Below are 23,003 nucleotides of genomic sequence, written 5' to 3' on the forward strand. Positions count from 1 at the left end.
CAGGGACCTAACCCAGCATCGAAGCAGCCCAGGGGACGCGGGACACGGTGCTGGGGACCCCCGGCGCAGCCTGTCCTCCCTCTGTGGTCACATCCCCGCCGTCCTGCCGGGGCTGCAGCAGGACTCTGTGCCATGGAGCAGGGGACGGACGCCTCGCTGGGTGGGAAGCCTCTGCAGGAGCATCCACCCCCTGCGCCAGGGGAAACCCTGCAGCCTGCTGGGGCGGGCAGGGGGCTGGGGACCGCTGTCAGCCTCAGCATGGGGCTCAGGCTCCGAGGGAGAGCTATCAGCAATGAAGGCAAAGCCAAGGGGCAGCAGGGTGTCCCCCGCAGGGAGCAGCTCTCCCGGCCGGGGCAGGGCTGCGGGTGCACGGATCGGTGCTGGAATTCACCGGCACTCCCCGCCCCGGGCTGCTCCCTTCGTGGCACACACGGAGGCACCGACCTCAGAAAACTTGGAAATGATCAGGATAGACCCCCAGAAAAGCACCAGAAACCCGACTCACAAATCAAAGCGTTGTTTAAACACCGCAAAACGTTTGCCTTTGATTTTGTTTAGTTTCAGCAAAAACTTTTACTTCTCCCTCTCCAGGTGAGCCCCTGCAGCTGGGAGTCTCCACGCTCCAAATTTCAGATTCATCAGCTAGAAAACACACCAGCATTTGCAGCTCTGCAAAAAAACCAGCCTGACCCCAACTCATACTCGGCCTTTTTCTTTCCGGATCACCCCCTTCCCCTTGCTCCAAACAGCTCCCACGTTTCATGGGGTTTGCACCCAGTGACCTGTTTTGCAAAATAGCCTCTGTGTCCCCTGGGGGCTGTGCCAGCCCAGGAGCTGTGCCCCAGGTGCCAGCTCCACGGCACCACTGGCTTTTCTCCTGGAAACGGGGCAGGCAGAGGGAGAGAAGGTCATCTTTGTAACCTCTCACAAATCGTCTCCAAAAAGTGATGGCAACAACCTGCTCCCTGCAGGCTCTTTGCTGTCCCTCCGCCCCGCGACATGGGCACAACACCTCCAGGCAGCTTCGTTCAACCGAGTAATTTGGGAAAGGAAAAGCGCCCTGCACGGCTCTGCAAAGTAAAGCTGCTCAGGCACGAGTGCTGCCGTTTCCAGCAAAAAGGCAGGAGAAAGCACGTAACTAAACCTGGATGAAAAAGGGAAAACAGGCACACACGCAGCTGAGCCCACCCAGCTCTGCTCTGCGCCTACCTCCCTGTGCAGCAAGCCCTGTACCTTCATTAGCCCCCCAAGTTAATCAGCACGGCAAAATTAAAACAAGCCTGACAATACAGAGCGCAGATGAATTAATTCCACAAACCTCATTAGCGCTGGAGCTGACTCAACGTCCAAATCCTCTGCCACAATCCAAATAACAGGCACCCACACAGCAAGCCAAGAAATTCTTCCGAAGGCAAGGGGAGAGCTTGCTGCTCCGCTGCCACCAGTTGAGCTCCAGGCTTGGCCTTTTCTTTCTTTCTTTCTTTTTTTTTTTTTTTTTTTTTTTAATTCCCTCCTCTCTATTTTCTGTCCCCTTTCTCTTTCCGGTTAAACGTCAACTTCCAGTCCTGCGGGGAGGGCAGGCAGCCGGCGGGCTGACATACCTCTGCTGGGATTCCTGTGCCCCCCCCCAGCCGAAAAATTGGCTTTGTTCTCCCCTCGCTGCCGCCCCTTGGTCCCGGGGGTGCCCGTGGAGAGGCTGGGGAGGGGGGAGCGGAGTTGGGAGCCGCGCTAGTGAGATCCGTGCCCAGGTGAGGACGAGCTTTATCCCAGCTGGGGCGGGAGGGGGGCCGTGACTCAGTGGTTGGCATTCCTCCGCGTCTCGCACACCTGTACGGGCAGGCACAGCCCGTGCAGCCGCCCCGGACCCTCCCTCCCGTGCGCACCAGCACCATCCTGCAGGAAAAGGGCTGAGCAGGCAGCGGGCACGGAGCCTGGCCGCACTGCCAGCCCCAGGGAAGGCTTTCTCTGCCCCACAGCTGCCTTTTGATTTAGGGGCTGGGGTCTCTCGGGGCTCAGAGCTGACCTGTGCAGCAGCCCTGCTTGGTGCTGAGCGCACAGGACCAGGGCAGAGGCTACGCGCTAGCTCCCCGATCACACTGCAAGCTGCGTCCCCTTTGACTTCACTACCAACAATAGCAAAGGACAGGCAAAAAAAAAAAAAAAAAAAAAAGCTGATCCCAGTCATAAGTCTGATGTTTCCTGTCTGTCTTGGAGGTTAAAAATATTAGCGGGGCGCTTCGGGCCTCTCATTTTTAACACAGCATCACGGTGGCTGCTGGTTGACTCCGCAACGACAGTGACTGAGCATCTAATGAAACGAAAGCAAGGAACCGGATTCCTTTCGCTGCAAGAAATATGAAGCTTGAGTAAATATGAGCAAATGGATTAATCCCCAGGAAAAAAGGAGGATGTGCTCGCTCCATGAAAAATCACAGCAAACAGGAAACGGGCAGGGGGGCAACCGCGGGTGGCACAGGCAGCTTAACTCTGCTATTGCCCAGTTTCTGAGTGCTCAGCTTTGCAATCTCACCATTAATCTCGCCCTTTTGGAGATGCCATTCCCCGGATTAAAACAAATAAATCTGCAGATTAAGGGTTTTGCTTTCGCTTGCTTTGTTTGGAACCACAACAAACATTCGCTGCAACACCACAGGTGGGGCTCTGATGCTTCAGAAATGGAAGCAGCCGATGGCAGGGGGCAGATCAGTCCCGGTGAGGCTGGGGGAGCCACGGGAGCAGCGGCACAGGTTTATGCTGTTGCATGTAGAGGAAAGCTGGGTTTGCGTCCTGAGGCTGGAGGGCAGCAGACGTGTCTGCTCGCAGCCCCTGGCTCTCTGGTCCCGTCCACCAGCTGTGCCCAGCTCCTGGCAGCCTCTGCCCTTCTCCTCCCTTTGTGCTGCGGTAAGCCATGCTGCCAGGCACTGAGGTAAAACATGCAATTTGGGCTCCAAGCAAGAAATATACTACTAAAAAATGTATTTTAGCAATGATTCCCCAACAGGAGCTGGGGAACCTCCCTGATGCTCCCCAGAGAAGCAGTTGACTTCCACCATGATCCCCTCTGTCCTTTCTTTCTGACCAGCCTCCTTTCTGCACCCAAGACAGAGGATGCTCACGCTGGCTCCTGGAAAGAGTCTCGGGAGCCATTGACAGCCATTTTTATAGCTCCCACTAGATTATTTATCTCCCTGCCGGGACTACCAGTCCAAGTGCCGATCGGTGATAATTACAAGTGGTTTTAGGGTTAATTCTGTCTTGTACAGAACCTTTCTTCTCCCTGTCCTGCTACCACAGTGCACCCAGAGGCAGCTCTGGGGCCTTCTCCAGATCCATCGAGCAGTAACATCCAACATCCTACTGCTGAAACACATTCACTGCCTTTCTGAATTCTATACCAACACACACACATGCACTGATAAAAGAAAAATGGGCGTTTTTCTTGATAGCAATGCTATCCTTTTCACTGTATTGGCAATATCCTTTAGACTATCTGGCAATCTAAGGAATGCTTAATAGTATTATTAGCGTGCAAGTAATTTATTACACTAAAGTAGGCTTAATATAATTATCTAGGTAATTAAAAGCACAGGGTGAAATCCTCCCAGGTGTTCTTCCTCAGCCTTTTCCCTAGGACAGCCTTCACTCTGCATGTCCTCTGTTGTGCAATGGATGCCCCCTCTCATAAACACGTACGTAAAGGGAAATCTCTGTGCTGAGCACCAGACACCCATTTCCCCCAGGATATACAGGCAGCAAGAGGTAAGTGAGCTGCCGCAACACAAGAGGTAAAGGATCCCGGACAAAACTTCAGCCTGGGACAATGGCGACATCCACACGGAGAAAGCCCTCCACTCTGGCACCTCGTCCTGCAGCCCAAGGCTGAAAACACCCCAACGTTACATTTGAAAGATTCCTTGGGATTTCTCCTTTTCTCCCAGTTTGCGTTGGCTGGCGCTGTGCAAGACAGCAATGTGTGGGTGAGGTGCTGGAAGGAGCCAGCCAGCACCAACCAGGAGCGAGGAGGGACGGTCACCTTTTGTCACGTTACACCAGGGCTGCAACAGGCTGTGCGATGAGGAGGGGTGAGAAGCACCAGCGACCACCTCGTAGCACTGCTCTGACAGGCAGGCCCACGGCTTTGTTTGCTTCCTAACGCTGGCTCACACGAACATGGTGGAGGACAGACAGACAGACGCCTTTCTACGTGAAAAGGCAAAACCTTTTCTTGTGAAATCCTGATGCTTCGCTGTTTACTGGCAACCGAAGGCACGAGCCCAGCCTCAGCCAAAGACTGGTTTCAAATAAACAAAGGCTTAAATGTTGGGAGCTGCCAGTGTCCATGGCGCTCACTTGGAACAAAAGGAAGGAAGCCGAATATAAACGCTAAGAGGAACAGTGGTGCACGACAAGGCTAAGAGGTGGGAAACTGGGCTGCAAAAGTGATGCCTAAACACTGGACGCTGGCGTAAACGGTCACCAAAGGGAAAAGGAGACTTTGGAAAAGGAGACTTGCTTCTCAACAGCAGTGTATTGATTTTACTGTTAGAGAGCGCCCTGCTGAAAAACATCTCCGAAGCTCAGAGCCCCGTGCTCTCCCCGATTCACTACTTTATGGGAACGAGCAGCCCGTGCTTCTTTGGGAACTGCCTGGGCACACTGCAAAGGCCAGCTATTCGAGGGGGCTTTGCAGAAAGCTACATGTGTGTGCGTGTGTGTGTGCATGTGTTTTTCCCTCTCCCCTGCACTGATGCAGAGCTGGAAAGGAGCTCGTGCAGGTGGCGGCTGGCTGGGCGCCTGCTGAAGCCTTCACCTCCGCACTGCTCGCACCAACTGGATCCTCGGCAAAGCTCTGGCATAGCCCAAAGCCTTGGTAAGAACTTTTTTTTTTTTTAAGCCTCAGTAAATAACTCTCTTAAAACAGACAGCACAGCAGCAGTCCAACTAAAACATAGCTTCAGGTGCTCGCATTTTATTTCGAGGTGGGGCTGGCAAGGGCTGCCCCTCCCCACCTGCTCCTTCAGTTAGCACCAAGCCAGACACAAACCAAAGCAAATCCTTAACAAAATCCCTCCCCACAACAGCATCAAAGGAGGACGGGTCTTTAAATCACAATAAGCAAAGAGGAAAGAAAATCGACACCTCGGGGCACGGAGGTGGGAGAAAAGGTTTCAGAAGGGAGGGTGAAAGCAGAACCAAGCCTGCCAGGAAGGACTTGGCCACAGGAGATCTCCTCCCTCCTCAGAGCAGCCCGGCATGGCAGGCAGACACCAGCGTGGAGTTTCAGCTAAGAAACCCACTCAGGCTGGGAAATACCTGTGCTTAAAGGCGGTAAGGAGAAGACCTGTGGTTTTCTAGGAGCTTTAGCCTTTAGTTCTCAGGAGGAGTAATGAGAGTGGGACCAGATTTACTCTCCTGGGTTTGATTAGTCTCCTTCGGGGAGAAGAAGCAAGACTTTGAGTAGTTGGAAGCACAGCCTGAGCAATAATTATTGAAGCAGCATAAAGAACCTTTTAGCCATGTAAGTTGTAAGTTTGCTTTAGGGGAGCTCAGACACGGCTCACAGCCGTTTAAAACACCTTTAAACACTCCAGCAGGTCTCTTCAGCCCTCTGGAGATCAGCAGCAGCGACACAGCCACTGTGGTGTTTGGTATGAGCACAGATTTATAACAAGGAAATCAGTTGAAGCTCCTGTTTTAGGACTTAAGACAGTGGCTGTCAGAGGCCAGGAAAGAAGAGTGTTTTTGCCAGGACATCTGCACACCTGAAGCTCCCTCCACCTTTTTCATCCACTGGCTGACCACAGCTGAGTGCAAGCTACCAACCTGTATGCCCTATCCTCAGAAACAGCAGAGTTTTTTTTTTTTTCCTAGAACTGTGTTTTCCAAACTGTGTCTGTATATTACTTCCGATAGTAGCACGCAGGATAAACAAGAGCAACGAGCTATTGTAAGAGCTGGAAGGTTGTTATACAATGGTTGGCATTTCTACCTCAGCTTTTTGGAAAGGAGAGAGGAGGGGAAAAAAAAGCCATTCACGCTTCAAGTTAGCTTTCTCTACTGCAGATAACAAACACTAAATCATGAGATCGAGCTGCCAGATCTCTTGCAGAGCTGGGTACTTGAGGAGTTTGAGAACTGTTGCTCCAGGTGCCTGCCTCCCTGCCACCTCTGTGCAGCTCGCCTCAGCACTACCCAGGAGCTAGGTTTAGGAAGTCTCTTCGTTAACCTTTTCAGGAATATCAAGTCCTACTATTGAGCATTTGTAGGGCATTGTCAGTCCCCGCCTGCCTCGGCAAGGTGGGAGTGAAACGAGCAGCTCTGACCACAAAGCACGCAAAGAAAGCCAGAAGTCTGGAACAACAGAGCATGAAGGAAGAGGGTGCATGGAAAGAGGAAGGGTGGGGTGCCAGGATGTCAGATATGAATAAGATACTTGCACTTAAACAATGTTCGGTAGCTTCTGTAGTTAAATGATTCATCCCCCCAAACACTTCAGCATTTGCCTTGTATCAGGTGCCAAGAAAGAGGCTGGAGCCCAGCTTCAAATTCACAGCAGCTGACAACGCTTTTTCTCTGAAGTCCTCCTCCTCCTGCAAACGTATTCCCTTGGTGCATGCAGAGCTGCATGCTGGTACCTAGTAGCGACTTTCAGAAAGAAATTCACACGCTTTCCCCGACTACTTTTCCTGATATGGTACAGCATACAGAGATACAAGTGCTGACATGTTCAACTAGGTGAATAATATTTCCCTGTAATCAAGCTAAGTCATCTAGCACAGTTATTTCAGGTTAGGATCAAGAATGACTTTTACTGCATTATCAGTTAGATTCAGTTGTTTACTTGCAAGGAATACAGTTTTTCCAAATTACTAATGAAATTGAGAAAGCAAACATAAGAAAAAAATCAGGAACAAGTTTCACATCACAGTAGTGTAAGCAGTCTAAAAAAGATTGCATCTGCAAGGTGGTTTTTTTTTTTTTTTTGTCTGTCAGGAAACAGCAACCACTTCTGATTCCTGATTCAACATTACAAGGACCTGTAAGGCCTTAGGCAAAAGATAACCACTTGTTATAGAAAAAGTCTTTTCCATTAAAGTTTACATTCGTGTTTAGGCTTAATCTGCAAGGTCAGGTACATCAACGTAGTCTCAGACTCTCCAACTTTGTGTTTACCACCAGTTACAGTTATTAGGGAAGAATGGATGCACAAGAGTGGCTGGTACCTATGGTACTAGGCTGCACTTTGGGTATGGGAACACACCCCAGCAAGATATTTAATCTCACCCAGCTTCAGACAGACTTGCTCACAGCATACATATTATGGACATTCATTAGAGGAGTGTTTGTTGTTGTAGAAGCCCAGGCACACCTCCCACTCCTATTCATAGGATTAAACTAATTGCAGTGATCGGTCTGGTGCCCAGTTTGCCATTAATCTATAGTCTGAAAAACTGCAGCAGCTGGGGCCCATCTTTTTTTTTTTTTACTGCTGTTTCTTCATCCACATGCTGTTCAGCAGAACTTTAAAATGTTTAAACCATACAGGTTTTAAATAGGCTGGAATTGTACAAGATATTCTAGACAGAAGACTTTACAAGACTGCAAAGCTATCTGGTGGCTTGTATTTCCCACCAAAAGTAAATCCTTGGCCCTTAAAAGAAACACCCAAAAACTATAAACTCTCCTCAAGACAAAGGAAGAAACACCTTCAACAGCTGAGGTGGAAAATGCCAGCCTCTGTAGAGTACTCTGAGTCCCAAGAGAGAAGACTCTTATTTATCTTTAAGTCTCCATAAATGCAAGATTTAAATCAGGAGTGACATAAGGTATATAAAAACCTGAAAAAGCAACATTGAATCCTAAGAACCTTACACTTCTACAGATGTAGCAACCTTATCTTCTATCACTGCTTATGCATTAGGAAAAAAAAAACAGGCTTTAAGTAGGAATTTAACTTAAAATTAACTTAAAAGAGTAGAAAACTGTAGAACTTCCAAATCTGAGAAGTCATGGTATAAGAATTAAAGACTTATTAAAATAATATGGAGTGACCACTGCAAAGAAAATAAATCCACATTAGCACCTTTTTCTATAAACAGACAGAACCATTCAAGTTATCCCACTTACCTCAAAACAGCAAGCAAAATGCTTCATTTGCTGCTGAGCTCCTCTTTAGGTGACTAGCCTCTGTAGATAGAGGTTTTAAAGAAAAACACAGCTGCTAGTACTTGAAGGTAACTTGAAGTTTAAGGTGCTGGAGCAGATGTGGAAAAAATACCATTAAGAGCAGCTGAGTTACCAGCTATTTCAGGACATCCTCTATAACAAGAGCATCTCCAATTAAAATAATTTTAATGCCCCATTTTTTTCCTCTAGTGTTTGATATTTCAAAAAAAAAATCAGTAATGTGACACCATCCCATCTCTCATGGAATCATGACATACTTGCCTAATGCTATCTGTAACCTAAGGTGTAACAAGTGGATAATTTATTCTCCATCACCGAGATGAGAAATGCAAACACATGAATGACACTTTTTTTTTTTTAAAGACTTTCCATTTTTATAATAACTTTTTGCAACACAAGTAAGAAGATTTATACAATAAAAATTTCAACTGAAAATACTTTTTCACAACAGTGGAGCAAGCCCTGCCATGTGTGCACTCCAGGGCACAACACTTCTACAAAGACAATGTCACAGTCAAGTTCAGGTACTCTGATTATCTGCTGTCCAATCTCACTCCATGGCAATGGAACAGTTTTCTGCACAGGTCTTTACAAATGAGTTCACAAATCAAACCTCTACAGCTTACGGCTTCTGCATAGAAATCTCCATCCCGATAGATGGTAACGTGACAATTTCAGTAGTTACCTCAGTATTTCAGCTATTTAACACATGATCACTAAGATCTACACAGATATGCACACAGGTACAGATAGATGTCAGTACTATAACAAAGAGCGAGCCTACATTCAGAGATGTAGATTGATCCTTAAGTCTCTGCTACACATTTGAAGATGGACACTGACCAATTGTCTCTGCTCTACTTCCCTTGAAACTGAATTAGTGCACGTGAGGGAGGTACGTATCACAAGCAGCAGCCTTTGAGGATGACCTGGAATACACAGGGGTAATATGATATTCCATCACCACTTTTTTTTTTTTTTTACACCAGACTCGCAAGTAGGATAAGAACCTAATGCAGTAATTTAATAAGCTAACTTTTACAAGCTGACTTTACATACAACCTTCCTCCAAGCACAACACATAGACTGGTTCTTCCTGCAGCAAGAAAAGACAGAGGCATTTTCGGCAGAGGTCCATTCCTGTGGGCACACAGCTGGCATGCCTGCTCCTGCCCCCATTCTTTCAAATGGGAACTGTGGTCTGTTTCAAAGAATCTTGTCATCTTTTACCAAAGGCAAAAGCTACCCCTCCCTTTCGAGAACAATAGCTTCAATGACAATCAGTCCGAAAATCCAGGCCCAGCATGCTAGTCACTGCTTTGCCTTTTTCACAATGGTGCCAACAGCTGATATGACTGTAGTTTTGGATCCACTTGCACTTGTTGTCACTGTGACAACGCCTGGCAGCGTTGCAGTAGTGGTGAGGATGGTGGGCTGAGCTATCGTTGTTACAGGGATGGCTGAGTCCCATTTGCTCTTCCTCTTCTGTGCATCTGTGAGTTGGATCAAGCAAACAAGGATTAGCATTGTGTTAAAGGTCATACCAATCCTGTCATAACAGCCTGTTTTGTCAACTCTTAAAGCACCACTGCTTTGCTCGACAGCTTTCCCTCACATTAATGTCAGCATACACTGTCAGTAAATGTTGCGGAGGATAGGTGACTTTATACCTCAAGGGTCAAAGTAAAACTGCACACATGAACTCCAGCAAAATGGGAGACAGTTGACTCTGACAGTTCAGACATCAGCGGATTTCCTGACCCACTAATAAACCTCTTCATCATCTAACCCATCCCCAGGCTTTCACTGCAGAAGGACAGCCATGGGATATACGGGCAAGAGGAAAGTTAGTCCGTTAGTCCCTGGAAGAAATATTGTCTTGTATTATACACACAGTCGACAAGCAGCTTTCAGGGTTCCCAGGAAGCATTAACCCCAGCCTTACTACAGCTTAATAAGTACAGTTGCAACTTGTCTTTACCTCCCACCGTGGTACTGGCTGTTGTGGTTGTTGTAGAGGCAGCACTTGTTGTTGTACCCTTCTTAGTCCCAGTCACAAACTCAATCTGGGAACGGAGACAAAAAATAAGAGAAAGGGGAGAAGATAAAAATCACGTGTTAATATATTATAGGTTTGTGTTTCTTTTTTAAACCCACAACACCTCTCTGTTTTTAAAGACCAGCTTTAGTGCCACATGAAACACTGGTCTCAGAGCTCACTGCCGCGCAGGAAGTAAGATGCAGTCCTGAGGTGAAAGCGTGCTGAAGTAGTCATGATCATTGAGGATCCCTGTATCCCAGATCTTAAGCCAGGTATGACAACGTTTGTTAACTGGCATAAGCATAGAAATTTGACAACTCAGAAAGGAGAAATCCTGGTATTAAAGTATGTATATTTATAGTTAGAAACCCCTGTGCTTTTTTCTTTAAGAAACATGCAGAACAAGCCTCTACCTGTATGATTTACTGCGACTGCATCATAGCAGGAAACCTAGCAACACGACCTACAACAGCATGCAATCTCATATTTTCAAAACTGCAGATATGGGCAAGGAAAGAATCAGATACCTGGGTTGCTGTGCAAAAAACCAAAACAAGTAGCAAGATACAGCATGCACTGCAAGAAAAAAATACCTTCACGTACTGAATATTGGAGGAGCGTTCTGCAAGGTTAGAAGGCAGTCGCTGATTTTAGACAGTTCTCTAATGCCAGCCACTAGCTAAAAGGCAACACCACTACGGGACAGGAATATAAAGCTCCTCTGTGTTCTTTTTTTGGGGAGATACAAAAGAACGTACATTTTGTGACAAGCCCAGACACTGCCAGTTAAAGTTAAAATATGCCCAACATTTCTGGAAATTAGAAGCAAGAAGGCAGTATCAAAGAGAAAAGAAAGTAAATACTGTCTCACAATGAGATATGGTGAAGAAATCAAGCTATCCTAGGCTATGTCACCAGGCAAAATGTCATAGATTAAGACAAAAAAGCTGTACTTTATGCAGTATCTTGCCTTTATCTGTCTTACTGCATACCATTTTATGAGCTCTGGCTTAAAAATACTGACAAAACATCAACAAAAACAGGGGGATAAGCAGCCTAGATAAATGGACCTATAAGGAAGGGCAAACAACTTTATTTGTTCAGTCTAGGAAAAAAGACATGCAAGAAGAAAGAACTAGGGAAAATGGGAATTATTAGTACAGAATGTAGTTCACAAAAAACAGCAAAGGAACAAAATGAAATTCAGCAGGGAAACAAAAAAAAAATCCCTGCACCTCAATCCTCTTTTGGTTTTGAATAGCTACCTTTGTGCGCTCCTTCTTGGCCTTCTCCAATTTGTCCATCTCAATCTTCTGGGCTTTTGCTGAGAGAGAACAGAAGTTACAAGAAACACTGGAAACAGTAAAACAGTAAAAAGCCATAACTATCTCGCTCACACAATTCCCATAACAAACAATCAAAAACTTCAAATTGTGTACAAAAAAGAGCATTATTGCACTAAATTAATGATTTAAGATGAAAATATTGAAGAACTAATTTCAATGAAAGGGCTTTCCAGACTGATGAAGCATCAACAACATTGAAGCACATCCAACCAGAATGATGTAGTTAAAAAGCAGCGTGTGATACTTTTCATTTATAAAGAAGGTGAAGACTCCAGTGCAGTTAATTAACTACAAAACACAAAGAGCTAAGTTAGGACAGGAAAAAAAAAAATCCTGGAATTACCTAGTGCTTCATAATATGAATCCTCTGACCAGCCATGAGGATCAAACATATCCTAAAGATGAAAAAAACCACATTAGGTCTATTTCCACATATATGCAAACCCCAGCTCAAAATATTATATATATTGCTGTTCACTGATGATATTCATTACTGATTATTTGTTGTATGCCAGTGACACAAAGATTACGTCAGATTTTCTTTTATGGGTCCATGTACTGTTGTAGAAGAATAAACAGCCCTGAAACTAAAAGGATGCTGGGATAAGATACACATTCTTCTGCTCTTCAACTTCTATTCCCCCCAGGAGTACACACTTCAGCAATTTTCATTCAGAGCCATTAAAATGAAGTTGGAGGCACTGAGGCTCAATACCACGTGAAAACGTTCACTTCAATACAGAGGATCAGACAAAAGTTCCTTACAGGACCTCTAAACAAGAAGGGTAAAGAAAGCCAGATGTAAGAGCTCACAGCCCTATATCATCTTCCACCTTGACAGACAAAATTATCGCACCTCACCTTTGGATAATTTGTACCAAGTTCATCAATTGAACAGAACTGGATCAGCTTTTCATAGATGCTGCAAAGGGAAGACCAGAAATTACTCAGAAGCTCGCTCACTCTTCTAAACTGAAGTGCTTCAGATTTGTTAGTAAAAAGTGGTTGTCACCTCTTTACACTAAGGATAAAATCAGCACCTATCCTGCCGTGCTTGCTGTGATGGATGTAGCATGCCATTAACCACATTATTTCCTACTTCTTTCTGGTCAATCTCCCAGCGCCCAGAGCAGACAAATTTCTAAAATATTTCATCCGAAGCCTGTACATTTACATACCTAACTTATGCTAACCTAGTTGCTGCCTCACAGAGCACCAAAGAAGAGTTTTACCATTTTGGTTACTGTCAAATTATGCCCTTCTCAATTTTGCAAGCAATAGCACTTCTTGCTCAGGATCTTGTTCCTGCTACTGCTCCAACCAAGAGGAAAATTGTTGAACTTTGCTGTGTGGTGCTTTGGCCTCACAGGAATAGACGGGAGCTCACCTGGGGTTGCGGAATTCCTTCTTCCTTTGAATGATGTAGTTCATATCCATGCCCTCTTTTATTTTCCTCTCATACAGCTTTTGAATTTTATCCTAAGGGAGCAAGATTACAGGGTGAGACAATACAAAAAGGATGAGTGTTCCAGCTGACTATCAAAGCATACATGTGGAAACACGACAACTGAACCAGTGACCTCGCACTGAGCAAGGATTCCACCTCTACCCTAAGGCCAGGCAGATCGGTTAGTACAGACACTTCCTGCTTTAAGGTCTGACAGCATCTTCTCCATGAACTACCTGCGTGGGTACAGCAATTGATCTTTGCACTTTCTGAAGGCTCCAGTGACTAAAGATTTGCATTTGAGGCAGCAGTGCGCACTCCTTGCCCTCAGAAGGGGAGCAGAAGCCTGCTCCAGGAGGGACAGGTGAATTCCACGAGGGTTCTCCCACAACATACAGCGACCATCCCACCTCCCTTCAGTTTGCCACGCACCTGAAGACTAGCGGCTGGGCTGCAGTGTGCAGAAGTCAAGGCTCACGGCTACACCTGGGTGATAGATGGGCCACATTCTGCTCGAGAACTAAAACTAAGCCAGCCCACTGGACAATGCGATCAGCAGGTATTGCTGGTGGTGAATGCCAGCACCCAAACACTCTTAGGAATGATGCACTTTAAATCCCTCCTGAGAACATCTTTGTGAAGCAACAAGCCCCTAAGATATGAAAGATATCTCAACTGACTCAAGTGGGAAACAAGCAGTCGACCTACCAAGAAGGTTGAACAATTTAAAGATAACAATGATTATTTTTTCCTGCTTCTTCAGCAAGGTAGAAGGCCTTAGGAGTATTTTTTACTCTGGTGATGCTGAAGTGGAAACTTTCGGATGGAACACAGACTTCTAGCAGGATTCACAGAAGATCCAAGGCTAGGACTTCAGTCTTTCAAGATGCCAGAGGTGAGTCAGTTTTCCTGTGTTGCTTCCGGATAAGTCACTTTTGTCTCCCTCTGTATGGGTAGTCAACTCAAACACAGAACTATTTTTTAAGGGTTCACTGACATCTGAATAAAAGAACTTATTTCATCAACTTTTTAAAAAAAGCTTTGTGGGGTAGTTTTCATCAGGTCCTCACAAAATTAGCAAGAAGTCACATGGTCTTCACATGCAATATACATGCCATTAGGTTTGAAGGAACAACTACAAAAAAGAGGTTAATTTGGGGAGTTGAAATGACTGAATAATGTCCCCTTTTGTGATCTTCTCCTGGAGGTAGAAACATGGTTCACATTCATAATGTCCACAGATGAGGAACTACTGGGTCACCTTTATAACAAGGAATATTCCCCTTGGCTAAGATACAGTTTATTAGACGAATAGCTAACAGAAGAAAATAGTATATCAGCAGTAAAAGCCTAGAATGTTTTGAATCTGAAGAACAATCCCATCTCCTTGCTCAAAGTGCTCTAAGATGTGGTTTGACCCGCTAACAGAGGACAAGTTCTCTCCTTTGATTTAACACAGTAAACTGCTGTCAAAGGGGAATAAAATCTGCTTTATTCTGCCTATTCTCTCAAGCTCTGTGCATTCCTCAGATCTAACACACGAATTCACTGATGTCAGAACAACAGAATCCTCCTACAGCATAAAAGGGCAAATGGGTGTGCCCAGGTACAATAAGCGGAGAAGAAAGTGTGGCATGGTGATTCAGAATGACTCACCATCCAGATCACATTAGTACCTTACTTTATAGAGCACTCCAGAAGTGATTCTTTACATGTACTTTTACTAGGCAGATAACTGCAGTAAAACTCAGGGGAATGGTAGAAAACAGCAGCCACAGCTCTTTCATTTGCCCTCCATCAGGGATGGGAAAACAGAGCAGAAGGTGCTCCTCCACTTCTCCTGGGAATAAGTTTTGTTATACACAGAAGCCTACAGAATTCCTCTCAGACCATAAGTCAAAGTCTGCCAATGGAAGGTAGCTTAAGCTCATTTCTTTTGCTCTAGAGCAGATGACACATTCCTCGATATTCAGTTAAGAGGCAGCGTTGGCAAACAGCCCCGTAGTAGCTCACAGTTTGGATAGGTGTTAAATAGCATGCCATCAACAAATGCTCACACCAACTCCTCTGTGCACGCTGCAAGCTGGGTACATGAAATACTCCAAAAGGACACTATCATTTCTGCTCCAAACTCGGAGCCAGAGGCTCAGTTTGTAATATTGCAAGTTGCAGATTTGTATGAATCAAGTCTTTAGCACGATTTATTTTTTGTAAATTAACATCCAATTGATGAAAAATAGTCTTACATCACAAGACAGAGCTGAGACGTTCATGGAAGCAGACTGTGACAAAGTTCTAGACTGATTAAAAGTTGGTTATTGCAATTATTTGGGCGTGTACCAGTGAAAACATGCATTTGTTTTCTTTTGCTGCCTCTAAGTTACTAGCATTCCCTCTAAATGTTTATCATCTAGTGATACGTAGGTGGAGAAGGAATCTTATCAATGCTGCCTCAACTATTCCAGTTAGGGGATTCTCAGACCCATGTAGAAAAACAATCATTTGTTCTCTCCTACAGAGCTGAATTTGCTGAGGTAAGAGGATAGCAGCCTTCACAGTAAACATAGTTTCTGTATCACTGGTGGGATCGAGAGCCATTTTAAAGCATGAGTGACGCAGACTGTGGAAAACAGTTTTAAGCTAATTTGAGATTTCTAAGCTAGGAATTCCTATAAAATTTAAAGCATTAATAGTGTACACACAAACTCACTGTTCTAGGAATTCAACTTTAATGCTGGATTTTTGACTTGTGGAAAAACACTAGGAGCTCCCAAATACCCCCTCGCTACTGAAATACAAGCCTTTAAAAAAAATAAAGTAAGAGAGGCCTTATACCATTATACCAACCTGCAAGTGGTTAGAACATCTGCCAGGAGGCTCAGGAGGGATTTTGATTTCATCTGGAGACATGTTCCGCACTCTCTCTGAAAAAGAAGCTGTGGAGAGCAAACCAGGAATGAGTTCTGGCAATAGTGAAGGATAGTTAAGCAACGTAATTGTTTTATGCCCTTGCTGGTATGACTCTATCAGTTAGATACAGTGTGTAAAGGCAACAGGAATGATGTTAACTGGTACTCGTGGCATTTTCCAAGTGCTGAGCAGCAAGCAACTAACCTAAAGGTTAGGTCATTGGCAAAATGATGGGATGCTTGCTTTATTGATGTTTACCTTCTACTGTGGCTGTGTTGCACCCATGCTTCGTTTTATTTTAAGGCATCTCTTCACTCCAGAAGGGAGCTGGGACGTGCAAAACCAGTCCCCACTCTAGCTGCAATTGTTGAGACCCTCAAAAGCAAAGGATCTGCAGAGGAATGTATGTTTGTGGAGTCTTCCTCTATTACCCTGCACTGCGCACAACATATCAAGCTCTCCACTACTCCAGGTCTTCCATATGCACTTCCAAGTCTTGCCCTGAGCAGCTCAGATAACCTGGAGCGTGACAAAGCTTGTGACAGGACACTCAGAGAGAATCAGACTGTGCATGCGGAGGATCACGGGGTCGATGTAGAGCAGCCCAGCTCACGGCCATTTTCTGGGAGGCAGTTTGGACCTCATTCCTTTTAAGACATGAGCCAAAATGGTTCAAAGTGAACAACCCTCTCCAAGACTGACAGCAGTTAACCACAAGAAACTAAATGTCATCCTTAAGTTAATATTTCCTTAACAGGCACTTTGATCTTTGCTTACAGAGTCAGACTATTACTAGAAAGAACAACTAGTTCTGCAGCACTGAGGACAGACCAGTATAGACTGCCAGCTTTCTACAGCTGTTTGTGTTGGGACATACTATTACAGTACCTGATCACTCTGTGAAGATGAGTTTACAAAAATATCAGCAAGAGAAACAGCCGTGTGTCCCCCTCTTGCCTGCTACTTTGCCACTCAGTTATGGGAAACCCAGGCAGTTTTCTACCTAAATCTTGGAGCAGAGCTTTGTGTCACATTGAAGCAGCTGGGATTGTTTTCAATCGTAATTTGTACAGAGAACACATTCCAGAGTCACAGTCTGTATTGGAAAAAAAAAGACCTGACACCAGCACAAAAGTTGTATCGAGCAAGTCACTCACATTTGTGGCTCTCCAATTATACATCTGGGAACAAAAGCTGCTTGAACTGCAGTTCCAGCACACTCGAGTCCAGCTCCTTTGACTGAAGCCCAGAAGTACCCAAAGGGCAGGCACTGGCATTTGAACACAGCAGCTCTTCTGCCTTCCAGCACAGCCCATCAGATAGCTGAGGTTACAGATAACCAACACTACACATGTTCAGTGCTACTAGGGTTTCGAGTTCTTCTGCAAAAATGCAAAGCTCTAAGGACAACATCCTTTGGAGATGCAAAGCTGGCAGGCGACCGCTCATTCTGCGTGATCAAGATGTTGCTGAGGGTTAAAGTCTTCAGCAGTTGCTAGCAGTGAACAAAAAGTGTCCTTTAGCATTTACTAAGAGGGTGCCTTTATGGAAGAAGGAAAGCTTGCCAGAGCCCCTACAAAAAGGCAGGGAAACTAGAGCTCCGTGACAACAAGGCAGACATTTGTTGTAGGTTACAGCTGCTGGTTGGACAGCACAGCCTCTAATTTAATTAGAGTTTCAGGAACCCGGAGACACAGTAGCAAATAGACAGAGGTGTTCATAATAGACAGCACACGAGGCTTCCCAGAAAAGGTGAAAGCTGATTAATGGCTTAAGAGATTCACAACACCAGTAGAAACATTAACAAAAAAAAACAAACCAGACTTTGTAAGGCAAAGAAAGGACTGAAAAATTTAGCCTAGCTCCAGGCTAGACATCCCGTAGGCTTCTCGTCTTTGCAGATGACCAGACAGAAAACAGAGAAACAACATATTTACAGAAAGGGGAATTATAGGCTCATATAAACTCAGGAACCATGGGCTAGAACTCTGCAAAGAAGTCACAAAGTCTTAAAGAGTATGTTCAGCAACCCATTCAAAGCTCCCTTGAAACAAAACTAACTCCCACTGAGACAACATTTTGACCCGTATCTTTCCAGGTTTTGGGGTTCATTTGCTTTTTTGTTTGAGATGTGTGAAAACAGCCATTTATCAACGCTATACTGATGGGGGAAAGCATCTCTTAGCTTATAAGGAACTGGAATTAAGACATCTCTGTCTACGGCTAACCCACCGTAGCCGTACATGGCTGAAGACTGAGTCAGCAGCAAGGCTACGTGCACCCTGTTCAGCCTCACAGACCCAGCACAGGCAAACACGAGCACACAAACATTCATCGTTAGTCAGTTATTTCATCACATCACAGCCCGTTTGAGAATCCACATCATTACGAAGCAAGAGATGATTTAAACCCCTTCAGGCATATATACAGTAAGGAAGTGCAAATAACCCATGCCCTTGAGCAGCCCTCAAACTTCCTCTCCAAACAGATACCAGAAAGGCCGATTCCAATGCCTCTTCCCACCAAATAATTTCCATAGAGAAAGGGGCAGCGTGGATTATTATTCAAGGGAATCCTGGAACTTGTACATATATCCCCAGGCTCCTGTGTAAAAGATCTTTTGTTTCCCAAGTCCCTAGCACAGCTTTCCACTGGCTATACAGTGGTAAGCGTGGATGGACAACTAATGCCAAGGTGTGTCCTCACAGGATACATCCAGCTGCTTTATGCATCCTGTTATTTCTGCCAGGCTCTAAGCTTTACTTTCACATGAGTCAACGCAGTGACACTGGCTGCAGTTTCTAATTGGACCTGTGATTTGCTGGCTCATTACCTAGAGGATCTCCACGTGGGGACCTCAGGAAGCTGGCCGTTAGCATGATTAATCTTCATGGGCACACCCAAGTTCTGGTTCACAGTAAGTAAATATCTTCCCCTAATCAGATTCACAGTGCAGATAAAGAACATTTGAAAGAACTAAGGTCGTAAAACTCAGATGCCTTGACTCGGGAAGTGGAAGCCAAGGCACTGCCAGGCCAGCAACTCAAAGCGTCCTGTTGCTGAAGAGGGACAGGGCTACTCACTCTTAGTCCATGCATCCTTCCACAAGCTGACCTAAAAGTAAGAAGTTTCATCAGCAGAAGCAATAGGTGCTTGTGGCTTTTTGTGTAGTCAGTGCATGCAGTGTTGCAAGGCAGGAAAAGATGTTCAGCTGCTCCTTTGGCTCTGGCCAAAGGACAGCCAACTATCAGGTTGTACTCAGCAAAGATTCAGCATCTCAGTAGTCAATGGAGAATATTTGCTTTCCAGATCTCGATGAGACAGATAAATACAGCACTCTCATCTGGTTATATGCTTCAGTTTCAGATAGATGGGTTATTTGGCCAGTATATACAACGGTACAGACATATTGCACAGGAGGACAGAAAGCACCACAGGGACACACTATGTGCTCGGCTCATTCCAGAAGAAAATGACTGCTTGCAGTCCAAAGGCTATGCTAGAGACATGGATGGGAGAGCACACTAGAACTTTGATTCCTACAAATGGGTAGAAAGTTATCCTGAGTGTAGAGAAAACCAAATTAATAGGGAGTATAGGAACAGCTGGCTGGACCTGGGCACAGTGGGGTGTCAATCTCCTGAGGTCTACTAAAGCATCTTACCTCAACTCTGTGAATAACACTGCTCCCCAGGTGGGATTAAAACCTCTTGTCCCCTTCAAGGTTCACTTATATGCTGCTTCTTAGGCAACCACAAGGGATTACAGGCAGTATCAGGTGTCAGTTTGTTGTCTACAAAGGCCACACCCCCCAGTAAAGAACACAACAACAACAAAAAAAAAATCAAGTAAAGACCTGGAAAGGGTATTCAGAGGGACATGGTTTTCCCCTGGAGAAATGCAAACCACTGGTGCCTGGTCTCTAAAACTTCATTCTCTGGCACTCTAATCAAATCTGCTTGGCATAAACCAGAGTGTGTGGGTTTCTAATTTCCTGGCACCAGAACAGCCAAATCACAGGGAAGAACTGGAGGCAACAACATGCCAGTGAGTCACCCATCCATGGAAGGACACTAGTTCCCTTTCTGCTCTGTGGGCTGAGAAATGCAGAAAGAGACCTGCAACTCAGCCATATTTTCTGCTGCTATGAACACTGACTTTGTGCTCTGATATCTTAAGAGTTGAAAGAACATTTCTTATAGCCCAAAAGGTAAACAACTATGCTACGAAGAACTTCAGGAAGAAAAAAAGGCATTCTAGAAGTATTATGTTGCAAAGCTGCAGAAAACAGCAAATGCAGATGTGCTGTTAGCACTAGAGTGCTACAAAATAAAGAGGGGCAACACTGGTGCAGAAATTTATCAAAAGACATTTCAAACACACCTCCTTTCCAACTATAGTGCAGTTACTGCTCTAAACCTCCCCTCCCACTCTTCCAGGCTTTGATTACACAATCACTAATTCAACATAAGTCAAGATACCCATGCCCTTTCCCAAGTGCTCATCTTAGATGTTTTTTTTTGTGCCAACTCTAGTACTCACATAGCATGTATTAAAAAGATGAGGGAATAGATCCAGCTGGGAGCCTCACATTGGGAAAAAAAAAAAGGGGGAACGAGGAAGGTGGATCTCAGTTGGCTCCATCTCCCAGACCAGCTCACAGCACACAATTTTAGCATGAGTCCAGGGGAGGTAAAGCAGAAACATTTTGGCAGGAGTCTACATTTATGCTGTACCTAAGCAGCTGCGTAACCATAGACTTTAATGAAGGTGACGCTGGACAACGTCAGGTTACCTGAGAAGGGCAAGCCACAAGCTTTTAATGGAAAAAGCCATTTTAGAAAACTGTTTAAGGAAGACTTAGACTTCCACGTACTGATATTAAACAAAATTTTAGTTCTCCAGATTGGAGAAGTTATTTGCTTTCTGTCAGAAAATCCTGCAGGTTTTTCCATTCAAGAATCCTACCTCTGAAAGCTCAAATTTCCAGGAAGGGAGTGGTTCTTATATAACCAACCATAAGGCTCTTGCAACAGTTCCTTTTCAACTAGATAAGATATGGTCTAATGCGAGGGACCTACAGAATCCAGCACAGCAAGTATGCTGACCTCTAGTAGCTGTTTCTGCACAAAGCTAGCCTAAGTGCTGCTCTGTGTGCACCACTGCTGGGAAAGGATAAAGATGTGTTGCAGCCTTAATCCACGTCTCTGACTCACCAATACTGTCCACTCATGAGTACGAGTACCCTCTGTGCAGTTTCCAAACCTGCAAGCAAGCCTGGGTTATCACAGGACATATGAGATACTCAGTCTCAATCTCCCGTCAATGGGGCGGTCACTGGGAAAAAAGCAGACTGACAGAATTGTAACCTGAGCCTTATACCTTCGCTAAGAAAGGACTTACCACTATATTGCTTTGTAAGTGCAGAGCTTCACTCACATGTAAATTAGAGGACAAAGGGCAGATGGTTTTCAGATATTCTTTACTTTTTACCCTATGTGCTGTTGTCTCCTCTGTTTTTCTAATGTGCATTTTGGGGGCAGATCAGCAGTCTGGAGAAAGATCTGTTGTATTCCGTGATAACACTGGTTAAAGCAACTTTGTCCTCTAGAGTATGATAATTCATTTAAAGTGTTAGGTTGGTGCAAAGTCTGGGCAGGACAACTGAAAAGGATTCAAGTGCAAAACATTTGGAGTGAAGGGTCATGGCTTAACATCTTAGTATTTACTGTCCAATGTCTTATTTTACATTTACCACACTATAGCTGAAATATCACACCTAAGCTTGGACAAGCTGACTTGACAGATAATAAAGTACCAAATTCATGTGTTTTTTTTAATGGTACTATCATATACTACCACGCAACTCTACCAGTAACCCCAGGAACAAAGGGTTAGTTCAAGACAGTAAGAGCTTCAACATAAAATACAACAGCATTTTCTCTATAACCCCTCAGAGAGCAAACAGAGGATACTACTTCAAGCTGACTACACTGTATTTTCCAAGCATTTTTTCTAAATCTAATAATGGTGCAACAAGTAAATGAAGTGTCACAAAAAAAAATAATAATTTTCTACAATCATTACAAAACACAGTATGCCACAACAACACATCAGCTATAAATTGCTAAATGGACCAAATTTGGGTTAAAAAAAGTATTGAAACATCCTTAAGTCAGACAAGTCACCTGTCATCCTTTCTGGTTATACTGTTGTTCACAGGGGCAACTGGACAAAGCTACAGCTTTGTTTTCAGGCTCATCTAGAAGAACATCAATGTTAACCTTTATGTACCTGTGTCTCAGACATGTAATATATTTTAGGCATGGCACCCTTCTCCCAGACAAAGACTTCACTGAAAATATTCCACTGAGGTAAAACATTGGAGGCAGTAACTCAAACTACAGCATTGCCAGGACAAAGTGAAGATGTCTTCCCCCACCACACTTACAGGAAGAGGAGCCTAGAAGGTCTAGTTTGAAAAAAAAAAAAAAAACACCATGTGAGTAAATACTTCTGAGCACTTACCAACTAGTTCCTGAGGATCTCTTTTCTCCAGTTCTGAGAATTCCTGGGAGAAAAGGGGGAAGAAACAGATTTTAGTCAAGGTATTCTTCCAGTCTGAAAAGCTATACTGTCCATTTGTTTAGAAACTCTCATATTACTTCTGAGACAAAAGAACATATATTAAGAATGAAATGCATGTTATTAGATCATAGGGCAATGTTCATACCATGGAAAGTCAAAGCCTAACAGGATGCTCCATTTCCTCTCAAAGCTAGAGTCTAAATTTAATGAAAGAATTAAGACTTTGTTTCTGTGAGTCCTGAACACTCAGCTCCTTTTGAATTCCACAAAAATTGCCATGCTTGAAGCCTTTCCTCAAGATAGATCAAACCACAGATTCTTCATTTTTGGTGGCTGGCCTTTGGCATCAGCTGAGAGCCAGTGTTTTAGAGCATAGCTAAATAACAAGCTTGACCTAGCCCCCCCCCAAACTTCTTAATCCACGCGAATGCCTCCCAAAGGCAACCGACAGTCTCTAAGTAGGGCCTGCAGGATCCGTTCCCTG

The 23,003-nt window shown here is 44.7% G+C and overlaps 2 protein-coding genes and 1 long non-coding RNA gene across 8 annotated transcripts in view; 1 reads left to right on the forward strand and 2 right to left on the reverse strand.

Moving 5' to 3' along the window:
- Window positions 1-9,039, reverse strand: part of ITGB4 (integrin subunit beta 4) — a gene marked incomplete at its 5' end in the record, with an annotated part of 34,808 nt that extends 25,769 nt beyond the window's left edge. For 2 of the 5 annotated variants that reach the window (XM_083805485.1, XM_083805484.1), the window contains one exon: window positions 1,319-2,112. In XM_083805485.1, coding sequence (XP_083661611.1) covers window positions 1,319-1,323 — 5 coding nt within the window. Of the gene's footprint in view, window positions 1-1,318; window positions 2,115-8,127 lie in introns of those variants that run through there. The other 3 variants (XM_083805483.1, XM_083805482.1, XM_083805486.1) reach the window with 3 other exon arrangements.
- Window positions 1,608-23,003, forward strand: part of LOC310884163 — a 28,926-nt gene continuing 7,530 nt past the window's right edge. The window contains exons 1-2 of the long non-coding RNA XR_014574062.1: window positions 1,608-1,748; window positions 2,262-4,870. This is a non-coding gene — a long non-coding RNA (uncharacterized lncRNA). The remainder of the gene's footprint in view (window positions 1,749-2,261; window positions 4,871-23,003) is intronic.
- The window catches only part of SAP30BP (SAP30 binding protein), a 30,931-nt gene continuing 17,119 nt past the window's right edge, over window positions 9,192-23,003 (reverse strand). For both annotated transcript variants that reach the window (XM_083805569.1, XM_083805568.1), the window contains 8 exons: window positions 22,460-22,502; window positions 15,869-15,957; window positions 12,962-13,053; window positions 12,436-12,496; window positions 11,918-11,969; window positions 11,494-11,552; window positions 10,169-10,253; window positions 9,192-9,680 (listed from right to left, as the gene is read on the reverse strand). In XM_083805569.1, coding sequence (XP_083661695.1) covers window positions 9,499-9,680; window positions 10,169-10,253; window positions 11,494-11,552; window positions 11,918-11,969; window positions 12,436-12,496; window positions 12,962-13,053; window positions 15,869-15,957; window positions 22,460-22,502 — 663 coding nt within the window. In that variant the 3' untranslated portion in view covers window positions 9,192-9,498. The remainder of the gene's footprint in view (window positions 9,681-10,168; window positions 10,254-11,493; window positions 11,553-11,917; window positions 11,970-12,435; window positions 12,497-12,961; window positions 13,054-15,868; window positions 15,958-22,459; window positions 22,503-23,003) is intronic.

This window comes from Anser anser (assembly GCF_964211835.1).
Source record: "Anser anser genome assembly, chromosome: 19".
Lineage (NCBI taxonomy): Eukaryota > Metazoa > Chordata > Aves > Anseriformes > Anatidae > Anser > Anser anser.